General features: G+C 47.6%; 1 protein-coding gene across 1 annotated transcript; it reads left to right on the top strand.

Moving 5' to 3' along the window:
• The first annotated feature begins 348 nt into the window (after positions 1–348).
• On the top strand, positions 349–22,932 carry MSL2 (MSL complex subunit 2). Its single transcript, XM_040074597.2, has 2 exons — positions 349–566; positions 18,853–22,932. The coding sequence occupies exons 1-2, from the start codon at positions 425–427 to the stop codon at positions 20,448–20,450; spliced, it is 1,740 nt and encodes a 579-aa protein (XP_039930531.1). The 5' UTR covers positions 349–424; the 3' UTR covers positions 20,451–22,932.
• Positions 22,933–24,253: the final 1,321 nt, after the last annotated feature.

Here is a 24,253-nt window from a genome sequence, read left to right as displayed (position 1 = left end):
TGCCTCCGCCGCCTCCCGCCGCATCGGGCAGCGCGGCCCCGCCGCCCCGCGCCCGTTCGCGGATCCTGCCTGCGGCCGCCGCCATGCCGGGCCGCCGCTGAGGGAGGCGCCGACAGCAAGCAGGGGCCCGCGGCGGGCGGGTATGGCCCGCAGGGACCTGCAGTAGCGCCGCCGCCGCTGCCGCCCGGGCCGAGCCGCCGCTCGGAGCGAGGCCTCCCCCGCGGGAGGCGGAGGAGGACCGGCGCCGGCCCCCCTCCGGCAGGGCCGCCGCGGCCTCCGCGCTGCCGCCGGCGCTGCCGCGCGGCTCCAGGTGGCCCCGGACCAAGGTGACACCCGGCCGGCCCCCGCCCCGGGGCCACCTGCCCCCGCGGCCCGCGCAGACCTTCTTCGCACCCGCGCAGCCGGCGGCGAGCGAGCGGCGGCGATGAACCCGGTGAATGCCACTGCTCTCTACGTGTCCGCGAGCCGCCTGGTGCTCAACTACGACCCGGCGGACCCCCAGTCCTTTTCCGAGATTAACAAGCTCCTGCCCTACTTCAGGCAGTCCCTCTCCTGCTGCGTGTGCGGTGAGGATCTTTCTTTTGTTCCTGCACAATGAGCCTCCCCGGGGCTCCCGCACGGCCCTGGGCCCGCGCCGGGGCCGGCCCGGCCTCGCCTCGCCCGGCCCGGTCCGCGGCAGCTCCCAGCAAAGTTTGCCGGGCCCGGAGCCGCCGGTGCCGCGGCCGCCGGGGGGGCGGCTCGGCGCTCGGGAGCGGCGGAGTGGGAACAGCCCGGGCTAAACCCGCCCCCGGCGCGGGGCAGCCGCGGGCAGGGCCGGTCACAAGGGCAGGGAGGCGGCAGCGGCTGTGTCTCAACAGCCGCGCACGCTGCGAAGGCGGTGGCGGCACGGAGAGAGTGTTCGCCTCAAAATGCGGCGCTTTATTCTGATCGCTGCTTCGTCGAGGGTACGGCGGTTGTCAGTGCTTATTGAAATACCCTGGCGTAGCGGAGTTAATCGGTTTATAAAAGCGATGACTGAGAGAGAGCGTGGTGAAAGATACCAGAAACGATACACAGACCGTAGAGGCAGGGAAAGAGGAACTTCGTAAATTTTCCCCCCCTCCTCGAGACGTAAACAATAAGTAATTCCGATTGAAAGCCAGGAATTTTGAGCTGATAGAAACAATAATGGTTTGGGTTTGGGGGTTTTTTTTTTGGTTTTTGTTTTGTGCCTAGTAGATAATTGTTCTCTAACAATAATTACCATAAAAAGCAAACAAGCAGGAAGTCTGCTGGGCTTTCCCCACTGCCATCCCCGAAAAAAGAGCATTCTGTGTGCTGTGGGCAGAGGCAGTATCCGGAATTTCGGTGTTCCAGTGTGGGGAATACTGGGAAGGAATTGCATTCTGCTGTGCTTATGGAGTGGGGGCATGTGCCCGTTCCTGGGAGGAAGCTCTGGAATAAACTGTTAGGTTTCCTTGAACTTCCCTTTGAAGCCTTGGTCACTGTCGGGAGGGGGCTGTGACCTGTTAGGCCTCTTGGTTGTTAAATTTTTTTAATTCTCCTTTTTTTTTTTTTTTTTTTCCCCTCTGGTAGTTTTAAATCCTGCCCTGTTTGTGTTTGTATTTTCCTGGCGGAATGGTTTTATGCCCACCGTGTTTGTCGATACCGCTGTGTGTTTTACACTGAATTTGAATGGAATTACTGACGTTTAGAAAGTTAAATATTTTATTTATTTACAGGATAAGGATTTAACTGTTGAAGCGACTAAAGTAGCGTTAGATGCTTGCTATCCTCTCGCTGTTGGCTCCTCCCACTTAAAGTCTTTGAAAATAGAGATCTGTTTCCACTGGGAAAGAGGGAGCCCGTTCCCAGGATCTCTGCATCGTCATTTCCTGAAGTAATTTGTCTTAAGGATTTTTTTCCTCATGGAATCCCGATGCTAGTATTGATGCATCTCTGCTTTTCATTTCTTAACACCTTAGAGTCCGATTGATTTTAACCCCAGCTGTGCTTTCTTCCCATAAATTCTTCCTGCTTTTGGTCAGTCGCCAGACTGCTTTTGCCAAAAAATACGCAAATATTGTTCTGATTATTTTAATAAGATATTTGCATTGCTGTGCTCTCTGGCCTCTCCGCTTTAGGCCTGGCCTTCTGAAATGTGTTCTTTGTTCTCCTTGCCTTGCCTTCTTCCCTTCTTGGCCTTTTGTAGACTAAGTTTTACACTCTGTGCTGTTGAAATTGTCTATCTTTAATTTGTCTCTGACCAAATTCCTGAGCCTTTTTTCACCTTCTTCAGCTTTCGTTGCTTGTTTCTTCTGTCACTCTCAGTTTGGTAGACCAAACACGTTTTTAGTTTGTTTTCTTCTAATTTCCTTATGCCTCCATAGATATTCCTATTCAAAAACTACTTGATGGTTCCACTTTCTCTCCCAACCCTTTATTTTCTTTGAACATTAGGGTTATTCCTTTGGTGTATATTTTTTTTTCTACTGTAGCCAGCTTTCAGATAACTGTAGCTGCTGTTTATTTCAAATGTTTTGGTTACAGCTGATTAACCAGTCTTATCTGTGCCTCCTGGACTCCTGTTTGTGGTGTGTCAGTATCCAGAGGCCTCAGTAAATTCCACACTCTCTGTGTAGCCATGCAGTAAAACAGAGTTACTCGGGTGTCTGTCTTGGGCAGTGGGCCTGCCCCACGCAGAACTGCTCACTCTGGTGTTGCCAGTGTCACAAATCTGCAGTTCAGACTGGTGAAGGCCAGTCCATCTTTTTCTCATTTGCTTTTTGCATTCCTTTTCTCTTAGTGCTAAGAGCTGTTACTCCTTTGTACCTTCTGAGTATTTAAGGTCATTAAACCCTGCACAACCATCAAAGCTTTTTTCGCTTTGGTGCTTTAAAAGATAAAAATCTAATTACTGAAGTAAAGGGTGCATTGAGAGACCATGACAGTGGTCAGTGACCACCTAAAACTCTGCATATTCATCATCCCAGCATGTTCTGATTTGGAAGAGACCCATGAGGGCCGTGGAATCCAGCTGTTAGTGAATGAGGGACTGAAGCCAGCACCCTTGGTGTTCTCAGCACCCTGCTCTGACCAGCTGAGCTAACTGCAGTGTGGCTTTGGGTTGGGTTTTTTGTTTTAAAACTTGAAAGCTTTTCTGATGCTCACCCCTTTCTGCCCCATTTGTCTGTTTAGACTTGAGACCCAGATACCCGGCTCTGAGAACTTGGAGCATCTGGTACTTGCACAGGTCTTTGTAAACTGCTGAGTGCAAAGGTTTAAAAACTGTGCTTTGTTGGAGAAATGCTGCAGGAAGTATCAGCAGTGGTTAAAGTCTCAAGTGCTGGACTTCTAGGAATTCCCTTGGGAAGTTACTCTACAAATTAGTGCTCCTTATGTCATCAGCTTTTTCTCAGTGTGTAATCTCTCTTGAGTTCATTCTGTAATGCTTTGTTTTGCTGTCGGTATTAATTCCATGGTCAAGATGGTCCCTATAATTTTAGGGAATTGTTTTTAGGAGAAATGAGTGCCAGCTACATAAATCTGCTAACATTCCTGGGCTTCCACTGTGCTCCCAAAGCACGAGGCATAAGCCAGCTCATTTCCTTGTGATCCCATAGTCTTTTACACCAGCTCACACAGCAGGGGGTGGCAGAAGTTTTTGGACCCACATAATTATGAAGTTCTAATTAAAGCTCTGATTTCAAATTCAGATTGGCACACATGGAGTTGCAGCAATAGAAAGCCAAAATGTAAATACAGTATGTTAGTGTAAGTCAGCTGAATCAGTTCTGGGTGGATTCAAGGTCTCGCTCTTGCCTCATGGTGGGTGATGAGGGTTTGGTTTGTAGTTGGAACAGCTGTGTGTGTATTTCTAGGATTTAAGTGTGATCATGTGACAGTTTCCTGGACAGTGCTGTAGGGTAATACATCATGCTTTTATAGGGATATATAAGACAATATTTCCTACAGCTTTTAAAACTTGAAAATAACTGCTCCCAAGTGTGCATTAGGCAGAAGGGCTGTGTGTTTTGAGGCTGTGAAATACAAGTTTCAGTCTCTGGAATAAAGTGATTAGTATAAAATTCCATGTTAATACCACAATTAGTTTAAAAATAGCATAGTAGAATTTATGCAACAAACTTCTGTGTTTTAGAGGTGCTGTCTATTGGGATAAGCATCTTAGCAGTGCTATTATTGGTCTTCTCAGCATTGCCAACCTTCCCTGAAATTCAGTTGAAATGCTTGCCAGTCAGATCAGCTTAGCTTTTTATCCATTGAAAACTTCCATCGTGGAACCTCTGAAAGATATTTCAAGGGTATGTGAAAGATAGTTATTGCTGATTGAGGGATTTCTTGGAAGCTGGCAGGGCTGCAGGACAACATTTTATGCTTGGCCAGGAACCCCAGCTGGTGCTGAGAAATACAGGATGAGAATACAGTTCTTGTCTTAAACATCCTGTAATCCCAGTAAGGGGATGTGAGACAACATGTGGCTTTAGGGAGATTAGGGGAGGGAGGAACAAAGAAACCCATGGCAAACTGACTGGTACCTTGCAGAGCCCATCCGGTGTTGGAGGCAGCTCTTGAGGATTTTAGCCAGGGGGTAGAAGGCTCAGTGATGCAATAGCATTGTGGAAGCAACTCCCAAGCATGGGCAATTGCGTGCATTAAAAAAAAAAAAAAAAAAAAAACGAACAAAAACTAGAAAACCAAACTGCTGACTTCTGTTTTTCTATATAAAGATTAGTGTAAGGATGTTATTTCCCTCCTGCTCATGTGTAAAAGTGATAGCCTGTTTTGAGAGGCTTTTTTTTATACTGCCAAAGTAAGTTGAATGGAGTGTATAATATAATTACATATTATAATCATATACTTGGTACTAGATCTGAAATGTCTCCATAGTTGGTGGTATACAGTTGTGTAAAATTTTCCACTTTGTGCCATTCTGTCTATGTGAAGGCTTCTCCTCTCTCCTTGCTAATTCTCCTTTGCTTCTGCAGTTGCTGTGTCCCGCAGTGCCCTTCCCTGGCCGGCAGCTCTTGGGCTGTGGTTGCAGGTCCCAGGCAGAGCTCAGTGCTGTGGGCTGCACTCTGTCACTGGGAAATGCTGTGAACTGGGCCTGGACAGCTGGACTGAACTTCCCTCAGAGAAAGGGAGATACTTGAGTGACACCGAAACAGATGGGAACTTCCTGGAAAGTTCAGTTTCCTGTCACAGACATGGAATGAGGGAGAAGAAACAAATTCCCATTATAATAAAACTTAATTATTTGGATAGTACTGGAGTTTCCCTTTGGGTTATGAGCTATTGCTAAGTTGAGCGGGATAACAGAGTTTTAGAGTGAAAAAACGTAAGTTTTATAAGTTTTGTGATGGAAAAGCCTAGCTTAGAACTTCTTCCTTGCCCATTCTCCCTAGGTTGAGGAGAGTGAATGCTGATTCATGATCTGTGCTGCCAGATCAGAGTTGCCTTTTATGTTTGAAAATCGGTCTGGTGCTTTGGGGTTTTTCGGTATTTTCTTCATTGGCGTTTTCTTCTTTCCTTTGTTTTCAGTTATGGGAAATACTGTAAATAAAACTACCTGAAGTTTTTAAAAGTACATTATTTTCCCCTTTAAAATGTCATGAATGGTTGCAAAAACACTTGTGAATTTGTGAAGAATGTGAAAAATAATCATCTCTGAAGCAATCATCAGGGAGCATGGACTAGGGGACTAAGCACCTAGCACATACCTTCTGCTGCAGGTATTCTGTTTGTGCTGGTCTGGGGAGCAGTTGTCTGTAAAGTGTCCAGTCTCACATCTCTGTATACACCAGTTTTTACTCAAGAACCTGTTGGGTGATTTCCTCTTAAAATCTCCCTACTCAAACTTCGTTTCCCTTTCCTGTTTTCAAACCCTGCGTGTGACCCCTGGGAGAACTGCTTTGTCAAGGTTGTCTGCATTGTACTGCAGAAGTTTTGGTAGCAGAAAGTTCTGCCAGTAGAATTTAAATTGCTTTCTAAACTAAAAATACTCCTCTGCCTTAGAAGAAAATTGAGTAGGAAGAGAAGTAGCTGTGGTCCCCTCGGTGGCAGCTGGTTGACGGTGGCTTCCAAAAGAGGGTTGCAGCGCTGTCTTGTGCTGGGATTGGAGTGTTGCTGCTTGAGGAGTTGGGAGGTGATGGATGCGTTTGGTGGTGCCCGAGGATATTGGTTAAACCCATTGTTTTCCCGAGTGTTTAAAGAGGAGTTAATGTGTTGCCAGGAGGCATCTTTATTGGGATGGCTGAGCTGTCCTGGTCCGTGGGCACGGAGCACTCCAGCACGGGCCCTCTGCCTTTGTTTTCTTTGCTGCATTGCGATTTACACCTCAGGCCATCTGAATACTGACTGAGCGTTCCTGGATATTGCGTTGAGAGTCTTTAGGAGGGACAGAAAACATTCCCAGGGGCTGGGCAGTGGCTTGAGAAGTGATGGCAGTAGAGCCTTTCCTGAGCACGCTGCTTTGCAGGGAGCAGAGTTTGCCCTGCTCTCCTGGAGGAGTTACAGCGAGCTCCCCCAGTGATATCATTTGTTATTCCGTGTCTTCCGAGCCTCGCAGGCACAGCCCACATTTGGCTCCCTCTCACACTGTGCCCTTGGACAGCACACTTCACTCTAAGATTCTGATGTTCATGTTTTTATTTGGTGTGGAAAAATGGTTTTCGTTGCTTTTTGTTTGCTCGGGGAATGTGATGAACTTGATCTATAACTTCCAAAGCAAATTCTCACTCCTGTGTTTCTGCAGCTTAGAAACATGTTATTTCAAACCCATAGGAGAAATAGTAACTTCGCTATTTGGAACATCTCAAAATAAAGCAATCTTGACTTTTGGAAAACATCATTATGTGAAAATTTTACACTGCATGGTGAACAAGGTTCATTTATCCATCTTCTTAAAGCCTCAAAGTTTGAACTTTACTGCCTAGTTTGTTAAAAATACGTTTAGAATTTTTCCTGTCAGGGATTTTGTTAACACATGGACTTTCAAACACAGCTATAACTTTGACATAGGACTTAGTAGAAATGTTCTGTTGTTTCTTATGTGGATGGTGGACTCAAAGAACAAGGCAGTCCCTTCTGCACTTAAAATGCAATTTTTTGTAGTTTTTCCCCTTGAACTTTGTCCTAGGTTACAATGTAAAATGTGCCCAAAGTATGTATTCTATCACCATCTACATGAAATGTTGTTGTGCACCACTGTTTCCCGTGCCCCCTCCCTCCAGACTATCTTCTGTTAATGGCCCATCAATACCGTCCTGCATGACTCATAGATAACTCTCCCCAGGAGCTATCTCTGTTTAATAGGCAATCAAGGACCCATTGCAAAACTGATAAAATGATATCAGTCCATTGTGAGATGCTCCGCCCAGGGGGAGGAGCCAAGCATTCCCACCTGGATATAATCGGGGCCTTGGGACAGCACAGGCAGCCTTACCCACTGGACTCCCAGAGGACAAGAGCTACCAGACCTTTCTGCAAGAACACTGCTTCAACAAGACCACTTCATCTGGACTGCCACCACCACGGTTTCAGGTTGTATTCTGACTCTGTCAGTGATCTTTTGTACCATTGCATGTGTTTTATTTTATTTTACTTTTTTTTCCTCTCCTATTAAATTGTTTTTTCTGACTTGGAGTCTCTCGCTGGTTTTGCCTTCAAGCCAGCACATATATTTTGGCGCCCAACGTGGGGCAGGAGGTACTGAGAAAAGTCAGAATTACAATTTTGTAGTGAGGAAAAAAAGAAACAGCTCTCCGCTATGATGCTCAACATGCTTTCATATATCTTATACCTAGCTCTCTACATTTTCCCACACATGGGGCAGTATTTGCCGGTCTTAATGCTCATGTGTAGACCAGGGTATGGTACCAGAATTGCTGTATTGGTCTATTATGTTTATTGTATGATAACCTCTGAGGCAATGAGCATCATTCGGAATATATACTCTATTTTGTGTTCTTGTCCTGGTCCAGAATGCTACATCTGGGCTCTCAATAATCGCACCCAGCCCCTGTGGGGAGGGGTAAAGAATGATTTTTTCCAGTCTTTTAGGTATGGCACAGCAGTTTTCAAAAGTATTGAGTTCTCTCTAGGTGCCAAGGACAGCATAATATTGTTGTTAGTTCTGATTTGCCTTCTCTGCACGGCCTGCACCATGTTTAGAAATCAAACACTACATGGGGTGGTGCAGCGTCTCCTTGAGGAGGAGGGAAAAAGAAACAAATGCAAAACAACGGCATCTGTGTCTACACAAACTGTCGTAGAGGAAACAGGAACCGCATCTATGCAGACTGTCACAGAAGAGAAAAGAACCAAAAACAAGGCAACAGTTTCTGCATCTACTCAGACCATCACAGAAGAGAAAGGAACCAAAAACAAAGCAACAGTTTCTGCATCTACTCAGACCATCACAGAGGAGAAAGGAACCAAAAACAAAGCAACAGTGTCAGTGTCTACACAAGCTGTCACAGAGGAGAAAGAAACCAAAAGTGCCATCAGCATCTCCACACAAACTGTCACCGAAGCAGAACAAGCTAAACCAGTGGCAGTTGCCCCTGTTCAGAAGAAGAAATCAAAGAGCAAATCAGTCCGCATAATGACTGATGAGGATGTGGCAGGACCTTCGCACCCAGCAGAAGAGACAGAGCCAGAGATCATCACCCGCTCTCTATCCCTGGGTGAACTGCGTGACCTGCGGAGGGAATTCACCCGCCAGACAAACGAGTCCATCCTAACCTGGCTGCTCCGCATCTGGGACGCTGCAGCCAATGACACCATTCTGGATGGAAGTGAGGCCAGGCAACTGGGATCGCTGTCTCGGGATGTGGTCATTGACCAGGGGATCGGGAGAACCCAACAAACTCTCAGCCTCTGGCGGCGACTGCTAACAAGTGTGAGGGACAGATACCTTTGTAAAGAAGACCTCCAGGTGCACCAAGGAAAATGGAGCACAATGGAACAAGGTACCCGATGCCTGAGGGAATTGGCTGTGCTGGAGATCATTTTCTCAGAAGACGAGAGATTTCCTAAAAGCCCAGATGATGTCCAGTGCACATCGCAGATGTGGTTGAGATTTGCACGGCTTGGACCAGAGATGTACTCCCGTTACCTGGCAACGCTGCAATGGAGGGAAGGTGAGGACAAGGTGGGCGTCTTGGTCAATAAACTAAGAATTTACGAGGATACTGTCACCGCCCCATTTCGTACCCATGTCTCATCCGTGGAAACAAGGCTGGCTGAGCAAGTCCGGAGCTTGATTGAAGAGGGCCATCAGAAACTAAAAAAGGAACTTAAGGAAGAAATTTACCACATCTCGCCAGAACCAACAAGAGTCTCTGCCATTAGGAGCAGGTACCCACCAGCCAGGGAGAGAGCATACACTCCACGGGGTAACCTCTGGTCTTTTCTTCGGGAACATGGAGAAGACATGAGGAATTGGGATGGAAAACCCACCTCCTCCTTAGCAGCCCGGGTACGTGAACTGAAGAGAGAGACACCTACCACGAAGAGCTCATCTAGAGCCAACATTGCTCCAGTCTCAAAGGCACAGACCCCCAGACAGTATAAGAAGAATGATATGACTGATCCACTTGAAGGGACCTCAGGAACATATTTACAGGAAGAAAGCAACGTGTACCATGACCAGGAATAGGGGGGCCCTGCCTCTAGCCAGGTAGAGGAAAGGGACAATCGGATCTATTGGACTGTGTGGATCCGATGGCCTGGCACATCTGACCCACAAAAATATACGGCTTTGGTTGACACTGGTGCCCAATGTACCCTGATGCCATCAAGGTATGTAGGAACAGAATCCATTTCTATTTCTGGAGTGACAGGAGGGTCCCAGCAGCTGACTGTATTGGAGGCCGAAGTGAGTTTAACCGGGAATGGATGGCAAAAACACCCCATCGTGACTGGCCCAGAGGCCCCATGCATCCTTGGCATAGACTACCTCAGAAATGGATACTTCAAAGATCCAAAAGGATATCGCTGGGCTTTTGGGATAGCTGCTGTAGAGACAGAAGACATCAGACAACTGAGTACCTTGCCTGGTCTCTCAGATGACTCCTGTGCTGTGGGACTACTAAGAGTTGAAGAACAACAGGTACCAATCGCCACAACAACAGTACACCGACGGCAATACCGCACCGACAGAGACTCTGTGACTCCTATCCATGAGATGATTCGGAAACTGGAGAGCCAAGGGGTGGTCAGCAAGGCTCGTTCACCTTTCAACAGCCCTATATGGCCAGTGCGTAAGTCCAGTGGAGAATGGAGACTGACTGTGGATTACCGTGCTCTGAATGAAGTCACCCCACCACTAAGTGCTGCTGTGCCAGACATGTTGGAGCTTCAGTACGAGCTAGAGTCCAAGGCAGCAAAGTGGTATGCGACCATTGATATTGCCAATGCCTTCTTCTCCATTCCTTTGGCAGCAGAGTGCAGGGCCCAGTTTGCCTTCACCTGGAAGGGCATACAGTACACCTGGAACCGACTGCCCCAGGGGTGGAAACACAGCCCCACCATCTGCCATGGACTGATCCAGGCTGCACTGGAAAAAGGTGAGGCTCCTGAACATTTACAGTACATTGATGACATCATTGTATGGGGGAACACAGCAGGGGAAGTCTTTGAGAAAGGAGAAAAGATCATCCAGATTCTGCTGAAAGCTGGTTTTGCCATTAAGCGAAGTAAAGTGAAGGGACCGGCCCAAGAAATCCAGTTCCTGGGAGTAAAGTGGCAAGATGGACGGCGGCAGATTCCCACTGAGGTCATCAATAAGATCATCGCCATGTCCCCACCGACCAGCAAGAAGGAGACACAAGCTTTCCTAGGCGCCATAGGTTTCTGGAGGATGCACATTCCTGAGTACAGCCAGATTGTGAGCCCTCTCTACCTGGTCACCCGCAAGAAGAACGATTTCCACTGGGGCCCTGAACAGCAGCAAGCCTTTGCCCAGATCAAGCAGGAGATCGCTCATGCGGTAGCCCTTGGCCCAGTGAGGACGGGACCAGAGGTGAAGAACGTGCTCTACTCAGCAGCCGGGAACAATGGCCTGTCTTGGAGTCTTTGGCAGAAGGTGCCTGGGAAGACTCGGGGCCGACCACTGGGATTCTGGAGCCGAAGCTACAGAGGATCTGAAGCCAACTACACTCCCACAGAGAAGGAAATCTTAGCCGCCTATGAAGGACTTCAAGCTGCCTCAGAAGTAATTGGCACTGAAACGCAGCTGCTTTTGGCACCTCGACTACCAGTGCTGGGATGGATGTTCAAGGGAAAGGTTCCTTCCACGCATCATGCCACTGACACCACATGGAGCAAATGGATTGCCCTCATCACACAGCGCGCCCGTATTGGAAACCCGAATCGCCCTGGGATTCTAGAAATTATAACTAACTGGCCTGAAGGTGAGACTTTTGGACTATCTTTTGAAGAAGAGGAAGAACAAGTGACACGTGCCGAGGAAGCCCCACCGTATAACGAGCTACCGGAGACTGAAAGACAATATGCCCTTTTCACTGACGGTTCCTGTCGAATTGTAGGCGCTAACCGGAAATGGAAGGCTGCAGTATAGAGCCCCACACGACGAGTTGCACAAGCTACTGAAGGACAAGGTGGATCAAGTCAAATTGCAGAACTTAAAGCCATCCAGCTAGCTTTAGATATTGCCGAACGAGAGAAGTGGCCAAGACTCTATCTCTACACCGACTCGTGGATGGTAGCTAATGCTCTGTGGGGATGGCTGAACCGCTGGAAAAAGGCCAATTGGCAGCGCAGAGGGAAACCCATCTGGGCTGCTGAGATTTGGCAAGACATCGCCGCCCGAGTAGAGAAGCTGACCGTTAAGGTTCGACACGTAGACGCACATGTGTCCAAGAGTCAGGCTAATGAAGAGCATCACAACAACGAGCAGGTGGACAAAGCCGCCAAGGTGAAAGTATCACAGGTGGATCTAGACTGGCAACACAAGGGAGAAGTATTCTTAGCCCGTTGGGCCCATGATGCGTCTGGTCATCAGGGGAGAGATGCAACATACCGATGGGCCCGTGACCGAGGGGTGGACCTTACTATGGACAACATCTCACAGGTCATCCACAACTGTGAGACCTGCGCTGCAATCAAACAGGCCAAGCGGGTAAAGCCTCTGTGGTACGGTGGACGATGGTTGAAGTACAGGTATGGGGAGGCCTGGCAGATTGACTACATCACCCTTCCCCAAACCCGCCAAGGCAAGCGCTATGTGCTAACTATGGTGGAAGCCACCACTGGATGGTTAGAGACCTACCCTGTACCTCATGCTACTGCTCGGAATACTATCTTAGGCCTTGAAAAGCAGGTCTTGTGGAGACATGGCACTCCTGAGAGAATCGAGTCAGACAATGGGACCCATTTCAAGAACGGCCTTATAAACACCTGGGCTAGAGAACATGGCATTGAATGGATATATCACATCCCTTATCATGCACCAGCTGCCGGGAAAGTTGAACGGTGCAATGGGTTACTTAAGACTACCCTGAAGGCGCTCGGTGGGGGGGACTTTCAAAAATTGGGAACTGAACTTAGCAAAGGCCAACTGGATGGTCAACACTCGAGGGTCAATCAATCGAGCTGGTCCTGCCCAGTCTGAACCCTTGCACACAGTGGATGGAGATAAAGTCCCTGTGGTACACATGAAAGGCATCTTAGGAAAAACTGTTTGGATTAATCCCACATCAAGCAAAGGCAGACCCATCCGTGGGATTGTTTTTGCTCAAGGACCTGGTTCCACTTGGTGGGTAATGCAGAAAGATGGGGAAACCCGTTGTGTACCACAGGGAGACCTAATTTTAAGTGAGAACTGAGTGTAGGGTTTCATTCTGTATATGTGTATATTTATCTATCTAGCTGTAAGAATGTATTAATTTAGGTATAATGTAGATGGTCATAGAATAAGGGGTGGATTATGTCCTAGGTTACAATGTAAAATGTGCCCAAAGTATGTATTCTATCACCATCTACATGAAATGTTGTTGTGCACCACTGTTTCCCGTGCCCCCTCCCTCCAGACTATCTTCTGTTAATGGCCCATCAATACCGTCCTGCATGACTCATAGATAACTCTCCCCAGGAGCTATCTCTGTTTAATAGGCAATCAAGGACCCATTGCAAAACTGATAAAATGATATCAGTCCATTGTGAGATGCTCCGCCCAGGGGGAGGAGCCAAGCATTCCCACCTGGATATAATCGGGGCCTTGGGACAGCACAGGCAGCCTTACCCACTGGACTCCCAGAGGACAAGAGCTACCAGACCTTTCTGCAAGAACACTGCTTCAACAAGACCACTTCATCTGGACTGCCACCACCACGGTTTCAGGTTGTATTCTGACTCTGTCAGTGATCTTTTGTACCATTGCATGTGTTTTATTTTATTTTACTTTTTTTTCCTCTCCTATTAAATTGTTTTTTCTGACTTGGAGTCTCTCGCTGGTTTTGCCTTCAAGCCAGCACAAACTTCAACTAAAAAGGTTGACTGTATTTCTCCAAGTATGAAGAAAAATAGTCTGTCTTCTGATCATGGTTAAATTGGGTTCCCATGGTGCTCAGGCAAAAACAGGTGCGGTTTTTTGCTTTGTTTTTCGAAGAGTTTACAAACATTAATTTATTAGTCACAACTGTCCCTATATGAGGGTAGCAATTTTTTCATAGTTGTGTGTCTGTGGAGGATGTGCAGAAATACTCAGTAGCCAGCAGAATGTTTTCTTTGGTAAAATTTTGAAATAAGTATTTTTAGTTGATTTGGGTCTTTTTTTAGTGCTTTTTTTGTGTCCCCCACATTTCCATTTCTCCCAACAGGGAATTTATAAGTGTTTGTGGATGTCTTGGTCAAATTCTGGTGGTGTGGTTGGGGTGATCTAAGGGTGATGCTTGCAGGAAGAAGTTATTCCTCATAGGTCACAGGGAAACTGTCATTGTTTCTCAGAGTTCTGTGCTGCGAGTCTTGGGGAATATTTTTTTGTTTCTACTTTTTGGCTGAATTGAACAATTTCTGTGTACAGAACCTTGTGTTAAAACCCGTGAAAGGATCACCCAACTGTAGTGTTGCTGTGAACTGTCCTTAGCTCCACACCCTCCTCTGTAGCCTTGGGTTCAGAGTTGGAACACTGGAACATTGCGGAGATGTGTTCATGTCTCAGCTAAGAGCGCGGCGCTGCACACGTGCGCGTGTTTTGGGAGTGTGCTTTGGGAATGCTGTGCAGAGGGTGGGATACCTCGGTGACACGGGATCCAGCAGATTTCACTGAGAGGAGCTGCCCAACATTTTTCTACCTGGGACAACGGCTGGGACAGACATCGGTGTGGGGAATCGGTCTCCTGACTTTGGTGCGGTTTTGGTGAAATGCATCAAATCCAACATGGTCCAGCCCAGCCCACGTGTAAGTCTGGAAGTGGGGGGCGTTAGGACTTGGGATCTGTGAGGCCTTTCCCTGCTGCCATGTCCATGACAGCTGGCCCTTGCACTAACCTCTGTGAGTCTGAATGTGTTCGGTTTTCTTAGTTTTTAGGAAGTACCCAGATCTCCCACCCCTCTAAAACAGATCCCGCACATTTGTTGTATTCCTGTGCAGATGGCTGACAGACCTTTTCGCTGCTCATCATATGCCTGCCTGTCTGTCGTCAGATAGTTTTGCAAATAGTGCTTTTAGGGGGTTTATCCAGCTCGAGAAATGCTGCTTTGGTGAGGGTGTTTTCTGTTGTTTTTTGCCTTGAAGCTTGGCTGAGCTGCTGCTCATTCTTCAGTGGGCCCCAGCTGATCATTTCTTGGGTAGAAGATGCTGTGTGGCAGGGAGCAGGTCAGGGAAGGTGGTGAGGAGAGCAGGGCTTCTCCTTCCCGCGGTGCTGCTCCTGATGCTCTGGAGCTGCGGGTACAAGGGTGGCTGAGCACAAACCCCTGTGCAGCAGTGTTACAGTCGATGAGAACCAGCTCCTGTCCTTCAGGAGCTCCTGAGCTCTGAAGCTTGGACGTGGCAAGTTGTTGGAGCTTTCTGGCTGTCGCTAATCATTTCAGTAGAACCAATCAGATGATGTTTAATCCCAAAATGAAAAGGCTGACAGTGTAGCAGTGCAGCTGTCAAAGCTCCAGCTGTGGATATGACTTTGGGGTCCTAGGCATGGAGAAGTCTGTGTGTGCCTCAGATGGGTAGAGCTTCCTGTTCCTCAGAGCTTGGTAGAGGCTCAGCGTTTCTGTTTCTGTAATCCTGGTTTAAAAATCAGCTCGTGCTCACCGTGCTGTTTGATGGCACAGACCTGGGGCTGAGCTCCTTTGCTGCCCTCTCCTCCTGTGCCACGGTGCCTGTGAGGCTGGGCTGGTCCCAGAGCGCTGCTGGTGATCCCAGTACAGCCAACATCAAAGACTTGTGCCTGACAAACGGTGGTGAGGAACCCCAGGGACGCATTTATATTTGAAAAAAAAAAAATGGATTTATATTATTCTATTTTACTTCTTAAAATTCAGATTTAATAATGACATCATTCTTAAGACTTTGGGTTGTTGGAAAAGCCAAGATAATTTTCAGTGATTAATGTTCCAGTAGCATTTCCAAGGACCCTAAGTTAGATATTTGTGTTTAACCCTTTCCTGCCTTTGCTGAGGATAGGTGAGAATGGCTGGAGGTACCTGTTCAAGCCTCTCTTCTCAGAGAATTTCATCCATTAAGAGCGTTTTTGCTGGGTACAAACACCTAACAATTGTTTTGATTCCCAGTTCTTCTCCTCCCTTTGGTCTCAGAGACACAACTTGCAGATGCTTCCCCTGTCCCTGTAGTGTGAAATAATGCCCATTAAGGACACAGCAGGAAGTATTCCGTGTGGTTTAAGTGACCTCGCTCCTGGCACAGCCTTTTCAGATCAGCTGGGATCTTTGGTAAATAGTATATTAAAAGTTTTTCCTCTGTATATGCTCTTTATTAATTGTAAGTGCTGATATTAATGTATGTATTTAGTCAACCTTTCTGAAATCTGGATAGTCAAGAGCTGATGTGGAAGGAGAGTCTCGTATTGGAGGCTTTGTAAGAACACGATTTTGCTTTTGGTGTATTGATAAACCCCTTCCAAAAGAGGGTGAGAAAAGACAGAGCAGGGTTCAGTAACACCAGGCTACACAGGGCTGTAAAACTGAAGGTCTGCCCTGAGTGATTGTGGAAAGATCTAATGCAGGTGAATGGCTGCACAGTAAAATGAAAAATTACATTTCGCTTAGAGAAATACTAAATTAAAAGCATGGAAAAGTATTAACTTTAGGGCCCACCGTGTTTATATCTTGGAGATCTGTATAAATGTTTAAATTTCTAGAGAGGTGCAACACTGATGGCCACCAGGCAAAAGTGAAACCTTGGCCTTGCAAAACCTCAAGGTCCCAAAGCAGCTCAGGTGCTGTTTGTGGGACAGTGCTGCTGACTTAGTGCCTCTCCCTGAGTATTACAAGTAAGGAAAGTTAATTTTATGGGAAATTAGCATCTCATGCTGATTTTTTTTTTTTTTTTTTTTTTTTTTTTTTTTTGCTTGCCAGTACTAAGACTGAGGAGAGTAATAGTGCCACAGAATCCATAAAAAAGAAAAACTCTGAAGAATGAATATTCAATGAAACATGAGTTGAAAGGGAAAATCTTCCCTCTGCTCAGGCATTCCTAGATTCCTAGTGTCTCTCCAGTGTAGGTTGCCTGGCATTTACTGGGAGTAGAACTTGCTCTGTTCTTCCTGTCAGTGAGAGCATGTGAAGTGTTTTGTCTTGTCAGTCCATCTGGTTTTCACTCAAAGCCTCCATAAATTTTGATTTTCCTGTATCCTCTTTTAGCATTTGTACTTATTCAGGAGATTTCAGCCAAATTTATTTTGGGATAAATAAAGTGCGCTGTTGGTGATGCCTTTTTTTAAATCTAATTAAAAGTTAAGGTGGTATCTTGTTTATTTGGTGCCATCTCTGAAGTATTTTAGTTCTGCAAAGCATCATAACTCAGCCTTACTGTCCTAAGGAGCCTAAGAGAGGTTACTGGTGGATGAGGAATGCTCCTTTGTGTCATTAATTAACTGGGAATTAATCAGTGCTGGTGGCTTTTGGCCTTGGGAGCGCTGTAGTCCCAAGGCTCGGAAGTATCAGCACTGGCCAGAGCACGGCTCCCTCTGTTCCTGTTGCACTCAAGGTCCAGAGAACTGGCCCATTGTTGGTGAACTCTCTGCTGAAGGACAGGACTTCTTTGAGGAGCTGGTGGGATTTATAGTTTTGGGTTTGTTCCCTCAGGGAACTTTTCTCTTAAAACCAAGTCCCATCGTAGGACCACAGTGGCCACCTCTGTTTGTGTTATTGTTTATATCGTGTCATTTCAAAGGAACTTGGGAAAACCCAGTCATTGCCCCTGCAGGTTGGACCGTGTGACTTCACATTCCATCTGTTGGCTTTAAACCTTCCTGGGTTGATGTGATGAGTGTTTCCCGTCTTCTCCTGGTGGGGTCTTGTCACACTGTTATGGCAGGCCTCGTTCTGTGCCACTGTCTGTGCCACCTGCCAGCTCGCTGAACAACTGTACTTCTCTCCATTTGTTAAAAATCACTGTGCAATGGCAGCCTGAGCACTCACCCTTGGGATTCGTTGCTCTAAACCCAGTTCACATCAAGCCACACCCACTGAATGATGGCTCGGGTGGAGCAGCCCCATTCCAAAGTGGGATCAGGGAATGCAGGGAAAAGACAGGCAAGCAATGAAAGAAAACAGCTTTGATATGTTGGGGCTTTTATCCCAGTCTGATTTGATAGATGCACTTTGCTTCCTGTTCCCAAGTTGTTTAATTTTATTCACTTGCTGCAGCAGATTGTTTTCACTTTGGAAAATCTGTGTGGGAATTCCCTGATGGCTGTAACTCATCCTGCAGAGGCTCCTTATGGGAGAAGGCTCTGGTCAAAGCTGACAATGTGCTGCTGGAGGGGAGGGAGGCCTGGAGATGACTGCAGATACTCTGCAATTTAATTTAGGAGGTGGAATATCTTTCTGGCCCAGGGCTGCCTGCAAATAGCAAAGCAATACTGTCACTTTCTGGATATAGGAACTAGTTGCATTGTTTCTATACAGAATTTAGTTCCGCTTATTCTTTCATATTTTATTCTTAGGTAATATATGAGTTGTTCTTAAGGAAAACCAAAACCGTTCTCCCAAGTTTTCACAGTTTTGGGGATCTGCTGACAAAACCTTTCAGAGTATCAGTCTGGGCTGTCAGGCGTGTGTGGATTCCTTTAGTCGATGATTTTTATTAGTTTTTTATTCTAAATAGTGAAATATTGGAAAAAAATCTTTATTCTGATGCCTTCACAAAGTGCTAAATGAAAAATAACACAAAGTCTGCTTGTGTCTTCTTCCCTTTAGAGGTGGATATTTCATCATTTCTACGTTCCTTTCAGAGTTTTCCCTCTGCTCTGTTCCCATTTGTTTTTACCAATTCCATTAAAATCTTGGGAATAAGTTGTCATGGGAGTTATTTCAATTTTGGTAAATTCATAGAAAACTTGTGTGTTCTGTAAGTTTCCACGGACAAAGTGGAAGGGGAGAAAGCAATCAGTAGTATTGTAGTTGAGAATGTTTCTAAAGGCTGCAGCACACAACAAGTATGGTGCGATGGTTTTCTTATTTTATCCAATGTTTTAAAACCAAGTTGACAGATGGGAGAGTTTGTACAGGCAGTTGTTGGGATGGGATGTTCCCTTGTGCATAACTGAACTTTTTGAATAACTTTTTTTGATAGTACAGAAAATTCATCCGGTAGCGTCCCGGAAACCTGCCTTAAGTCTATTGTAATCTTCCTCTTTCTTTTTCCCGCAGGAAATTTGCTACAAGACCCCATTGCTCCTACCAACTCCAATTGTCAGCATTATGTCTGCAAAACGTGTAAAGGCAAGAAGATGATGATGAAGCCCTCGTGTAGCTGGTGCAAGGACTACGAGCAGTTCGAGGAGAACAAGCAGCTGAGCATCCTGGTGAACTGCTACAAGAAGCTGTGCGAGTACATCACGCAGACGCCGCTGGCCCGGGACATCATCCAGGCCGTGGATTGCTCCGCAGACCTGCTGGCTCTGCTCAAGGATGGGGCCCCGCTGCACGAGGAGACAGAGAAATCCTCGGACGCGGCCCTGGCCCTGTGTCTGACGCATTCCCCGGTCCCTTCCACCTCGGAGCTGGCGACGGACGCGCCGGGGGGCTTCACGGCGCTGCCCGAGAGCGCTCCCGGCCTGGACCTGCGGGGCTCCGTCATCAACGGGCTGCCCCCCTGCAACGGGCTGTCGGTGGAGAAGCTGGGCGTGAGCATCCCCTCTCCCGAGCACGCCAGCGCCATCGACGTGTGCGGCACCGGCGATTACATCAAGACGGAGGACATCCCTGGCGGCCTGCAGCCCGTGTGCGACGCGGTGGCCACCAGCGACCTGTGCCCCGCGGGCATCGACATCTGCGGCTTCAGCGAGGACATCAAGCCGGGCGGGTCGCTGCTGCTCAGCGTCGAGGAGGTGCTGCGCAGCCTGGAGACCGTGTCCAGCGGCGAGGTGTGCGACTCCAACCTGCAGCCCGGCTTGGAGGCCAGCGTGGCCAACGGCCCCTTCCTGCAGCTCTCCCCCCCTCCCCTCAGCCATAACATTTTCATGGCCACGGATGCTTCTCCTCACGGGCTCTCCTGCACGGCGGCCACGCCCAAGGTGGCGAAGCTGAACAGGAAGCGCTCTCGCTCCGAAAGCGACAGTGAGAAGGTTCAGCCTCTGCCCATCTCCAGCATCATCTGCGGCCCGACGCTGGGAGCGTCGGCTCCCGTGACGGTCAAACAGGAAAATAAAATGTCTTTGCAGCCTATCGCGACCGTACCGAACGGAGGAACTACTCCCAAAATCAGTAAAACTGTGCTCCTGTCTAACAAAAGCGTGAAAAAGAACTTAGAACATGCCCCTAAGAAATCCCACCCGAAAGCCAAACCGGGGGTGCTGAAAACAAAAGACAAGGCAAAGGAGAAAGTTCCCAGCAGTAACGTTATGCCGGGAAGCCCGACAAAAACTGTGTATAAAAAGCCACAAGAAAAGAAAGGGTGTAAATGTGGTCGTGCCACCCAAAATCCAAGTGTTCTTACATGCCGTGGCCAACGCTGCCCTTGCTACTCGAACCGCAAAGCCTGCCTTGACTGCATATGCCGTGGCTGCCAAAACTCCTACATGGCTAACGGGGAGAAGAAGCTGGAGGCCTTTGCAGTGCCAGAAAAGGCCTTGGAGCAGACTCGGCTTACTTTGGGCATTAATGTGACAAGCATTGCCGTGCGCAATGCCAGCACAAGCACCAGTGTAATCAATGTGACAGGGTCACCAGTAACGACGTTTTTAGCTGCCAGTACGCACGATGAGAAAAGTTTGGATGAAGCTATAGACATGAGATATGACTGTTAAACCTTTCTTTTTTTTCCCTGCCATCCGTAGGGGAACTGCTACAGGTTTAAGGCAGCTATGGTTCTGTTTAACTTGCTGGAGCTCCTGCGTTTAGATCACTTGTATCAAGTGTTTTTCATTGCTATGTTCTGTGTATTAGTGTCTGGGAAATAGTTGCAGATAATGGAGGAGTTACCCTAAAACCGTTTTTAGTTCTTACAGCACCTCATAGTTTGAGATCGATTGCTGATGTAAATGATTTTATCACAAGATCTTTTGACAAGGAATATATTTGACCTCATTGTACTTGCTCACGCTTTGTGCTCAGTCAAAGCTTCAGCTTCAGTGTAGCATCCAGATAGTGCATCTCAACTGTGCTAGATGATGGTGTAGAAGAACAATTATTCGATGGGTTGCAGTCACCATGAGCGGGAAATGACCTGACATTCCTGTGGGAAAGGCAGCACTGAGCTGGGGGATACACTCCGGAGAGGGTAGGTAGCGCTGATTGGGAGAACTGGCTGTGCCCTCTGCTGAACAGCACACACTTAAAGCAAGATTCGTAAATCTACGGCCCAAAAGGTATCTCAGGCCGCAGGCAAGGCTCAGGAGGGTCGGGTGGATGCAAAGGTCCAGGTCCAGCTCCAGCTTGGACACCGCATCCTGGTACTGACATCATCCTTGGGGTTTGTCTTCCTGACACCTCACAGGTCACGTCCCTGCTCAGCTGCCCCTCTGTGCCAGCCCCCTGTGTGTGACAAGTCACTGAGGGGCTGGGCTGGGGGAGAACATCACCGGTACCCTATGAAGGCTCAAGTTCTGTTAGCACCATCCTCTCCTGAGTCCCTGGAGTTTTACTGCTGTTGCTTCTAGGGAAGAGAAGGGGTTTTGTGGGTTACAGGGAGTCCTCGGCTGATCAGTGCCAGGGCTACAGGGAGGTTCTGCAGAACTTATCACCACCGGAGGGCTGTTTGATTGGGTTTGTAACAGAGCCAGGACCCCTCCCCACTGACAGGCACCTCCCAGCCAGGGCACAGGATTGAGGGCTATCAAAGGTCAAATTTTTGGGGTGTTTGCTAAACAGAATAAGCTATATATAACTCACTCCACCCCGAACCTATCTCATTTTTTGCTAAAATGTTGAAAGCAGCTTTTGAAGGTCATTGCTTTTCAACCTGGGCCAAAAGGCTCGAGAACAGAAAAATAACACAAAGTTGTCGAGCTTATCTGGAAAAGTGTTACAATGAAAGAATTCCTCTTAGGAATTCAGCTTTGTGCAAAAATGGTTGATTTCAGCGCAATCCCTGAATGAGAGTGCAGGCACAAGATTTAGTTGTGCTTTCGGGGCTTCGTTGGAAACCTAAAAAGTTGAGATTGCTTTGTGAAAGCAGAAATTCTCCTCTTGGAATGATAGAGCACAACCTGAACATGGGCTGACTCGAACACAAACATTACTGTCTGATTTTCAAGGCCATTCCTGTTTCAGCAGCATGTTAAATAGCGTGTGGATTTTTTTAGTTCCTTCCCTGCTTCCATCTCCCCTTTTCCTCAGGCAGAGCCCCCGCGGTGCTTTCCGGCCCGGCGCTGGGTGTGCTTTGATTTGGCACAAAGCACGTACAATGACGGTTCCTCACCGAGAAATGAGCAAAACCCTTTGGACACAAATGGCACCTCCTTTTTGTTTTGTAGTGTACCATGGTGTCATTTTCTGTGAATGTGGTCGGAGCTTTTTGTTGGTTTTGGTTTGTTTCTCCCCCCGTCTTTTTTGTGGGGTGGGCAGGGTGGGGGGTTAAAGCCATAGGAAGAAAAATGTGATGTACGTGTCCAGTCTGTACTTTTTTGTTTTTGTTTTGCAAGAAGAGTTGAAAAATATTTTTGATAATGAGTAAATGGTGGAAAATGCTTCTTAGTATTCTTGTCTTTATTTGCCAACCCAAGTACCTAAGATCTGTGTTTTTTAGCCCTCATGAGATTTAACGATGTCCTATTAAAATGTATTTAGTTAAACTTGTATGTGATTTTTGTGTTGACCCAGAGGGATCCTACCAGTCTCTAATTTGGTGGTTTGATCGTGACCTACTAATGTAAATCTGTTTCTTAGTCCACTACGTGTAAGCGAAGTAGCGACCCGGAGTCTGGGAGTGGCTGCACAGCACGGGTCGTGTCCGAATGCTTTTGCAGAGCTGTTCGGTTTTGCAGAGATTGTTGATGGTACATTTTTAGGACTTTCATTAAATTAAATACGAAGTACCTTTGCTCCAGAAATGTTGGGAGTATTTGGAATCTTTACTATCTCACTGCTGCATTCAATGTGGTACCAAAAGTTGGAGAACTTAGGTCGAGAGTGTTTCGGAGCGTCGACAGGAGAGCCCTGATGGTTCATGTAAAACTGCAAATGGTAGATTCAGGTTGTTTCTAAAAACATTTCCTTTTATGCTGCCACATTCTTGAAATGTATATTAAAATTCCAATTGATTTAATAAATGTTAGTTTTCTAATTCTATTTTGCAACTGCTGAAGGCATCAGTGTGGCATATGTTGAACTCGCTGTCTAAATACTACTTAGCGTGTTGATGATTAATTCCCTAATTGTTTAAATTAGGGTTGGCTCGGTTTGGTTTCCTTGCCCTCCTGGCTAGTTGTTTGTGAGCTGAGCAATGGAAAGGATCTCGTCTTGGTGCTGACAGGAATTCCAGCAGCTCCAGTTGGGAAAGCATTCCTTCCACAGCAGCTTCTTGGTGTGTGGGGCCTTCCTGCCTTGGCTTGGGCAGAGAGCAGGGTGAGAGCGTGGTCCAGCACAGCCCAGGAGGTTCTTGTCCCTGCTGCCCCTCCCGAGGAGCTGGAGAGTCACTGGTGGGGTGCAGCTCAGTGATCCTTGGGGCTCCAGCCTGGCCCCAGCTGGGAATTCCTGTTCCTCCTGCGGGCCGGTCTCAGCATTAGCACAGAGGGAACTGCTTGGGGATCCCTTACAGAGGAAGTGTGTGATACTCAGTTTTCTTCCCAATCCCTTTGAAGGCAGGGTTTAACTGCCAAAACTTTATTAAACCCCTATAATTTGTAGAGCAGAGTCAAAAAGAAAAAGCAGCAGTTTATGGTCACGTGTAGTGGTACAAAATCCAGGGCTTCTGACCATAGTTCTGAACGAGGAGAAGCCCTCTGCTCTTCCATGAGGAGTGGAAAGGCTCTTCCCAGGCATCACGCATTAGGACACGTTCAAAAACATTCAAACACACAATTCAGTGCGGCTCTTGGTGATAGGGCTTTGAGGGCACAGTGGAGCTTTGTCAAAGGTTGGATTTGGTGATCGTGGGGCTCTTTTCCAACCTTAACGCTTCTTTGATAAACCAGGGGTTGGGATTAAATCCCCGAGGAGGGGGGACAGGGAGACAAAAAATTAACCTGTTAATTCTGTTAATTCTGTTCTCGCTCCTTGGCTTGTCTGACCACCGTGCAGAGCCAGGGGCACTGGGGGCACAGCAGCCTCTCCCTGCAGATGTTCTTGCCTTGCATGGGAGCTGAAAACATGCCCAGGAACAGAGGTGCAGAGGGAACAGCTGCAGAGGGAACAGCTGCCTCCTGCGCAGAGCCTCCCCTGGGTGCCTTCAGCACAGCCCGGGGCTGCCCCTGCTGGCACCAGCACTCGGTGCCAGTGGAACCTGCAGAGTTACAGGAAACAAACCCGAAAAGCCTGTTTGCCAAGGCAGGTACTTCTGGCACAGCAGGGAGCTTGCTCCCTCAGTGAAACTCCAGGAGTTTCATGGAATAGATCCCACAGCTGTGGCACAGGCATGGTGCAGAGGTCCTGGTGTGACCCAGCGCAGAAC

This window comes from Hirundo rustica, chromosome 10 (genome assembly GCF_015227805.2).
Source record: "Hirundo rustica isolate bHirRus1 chromosome 10, bHirRus1.pri.v3, whole genome shotgun sequence".
NCBI classification, from domain to species: domain Eukaryota; kingdom Metazoa; phylum Chordata; class Aves; order Passeriformes; family Hirundinidae; genus Hirundo; species Hirundo rustica.
The sequence above is the reverse complement of the archived record's forward strand: the minus strand, read 5'-3'. Positions and strand labels throughout refer to the sequence as shown.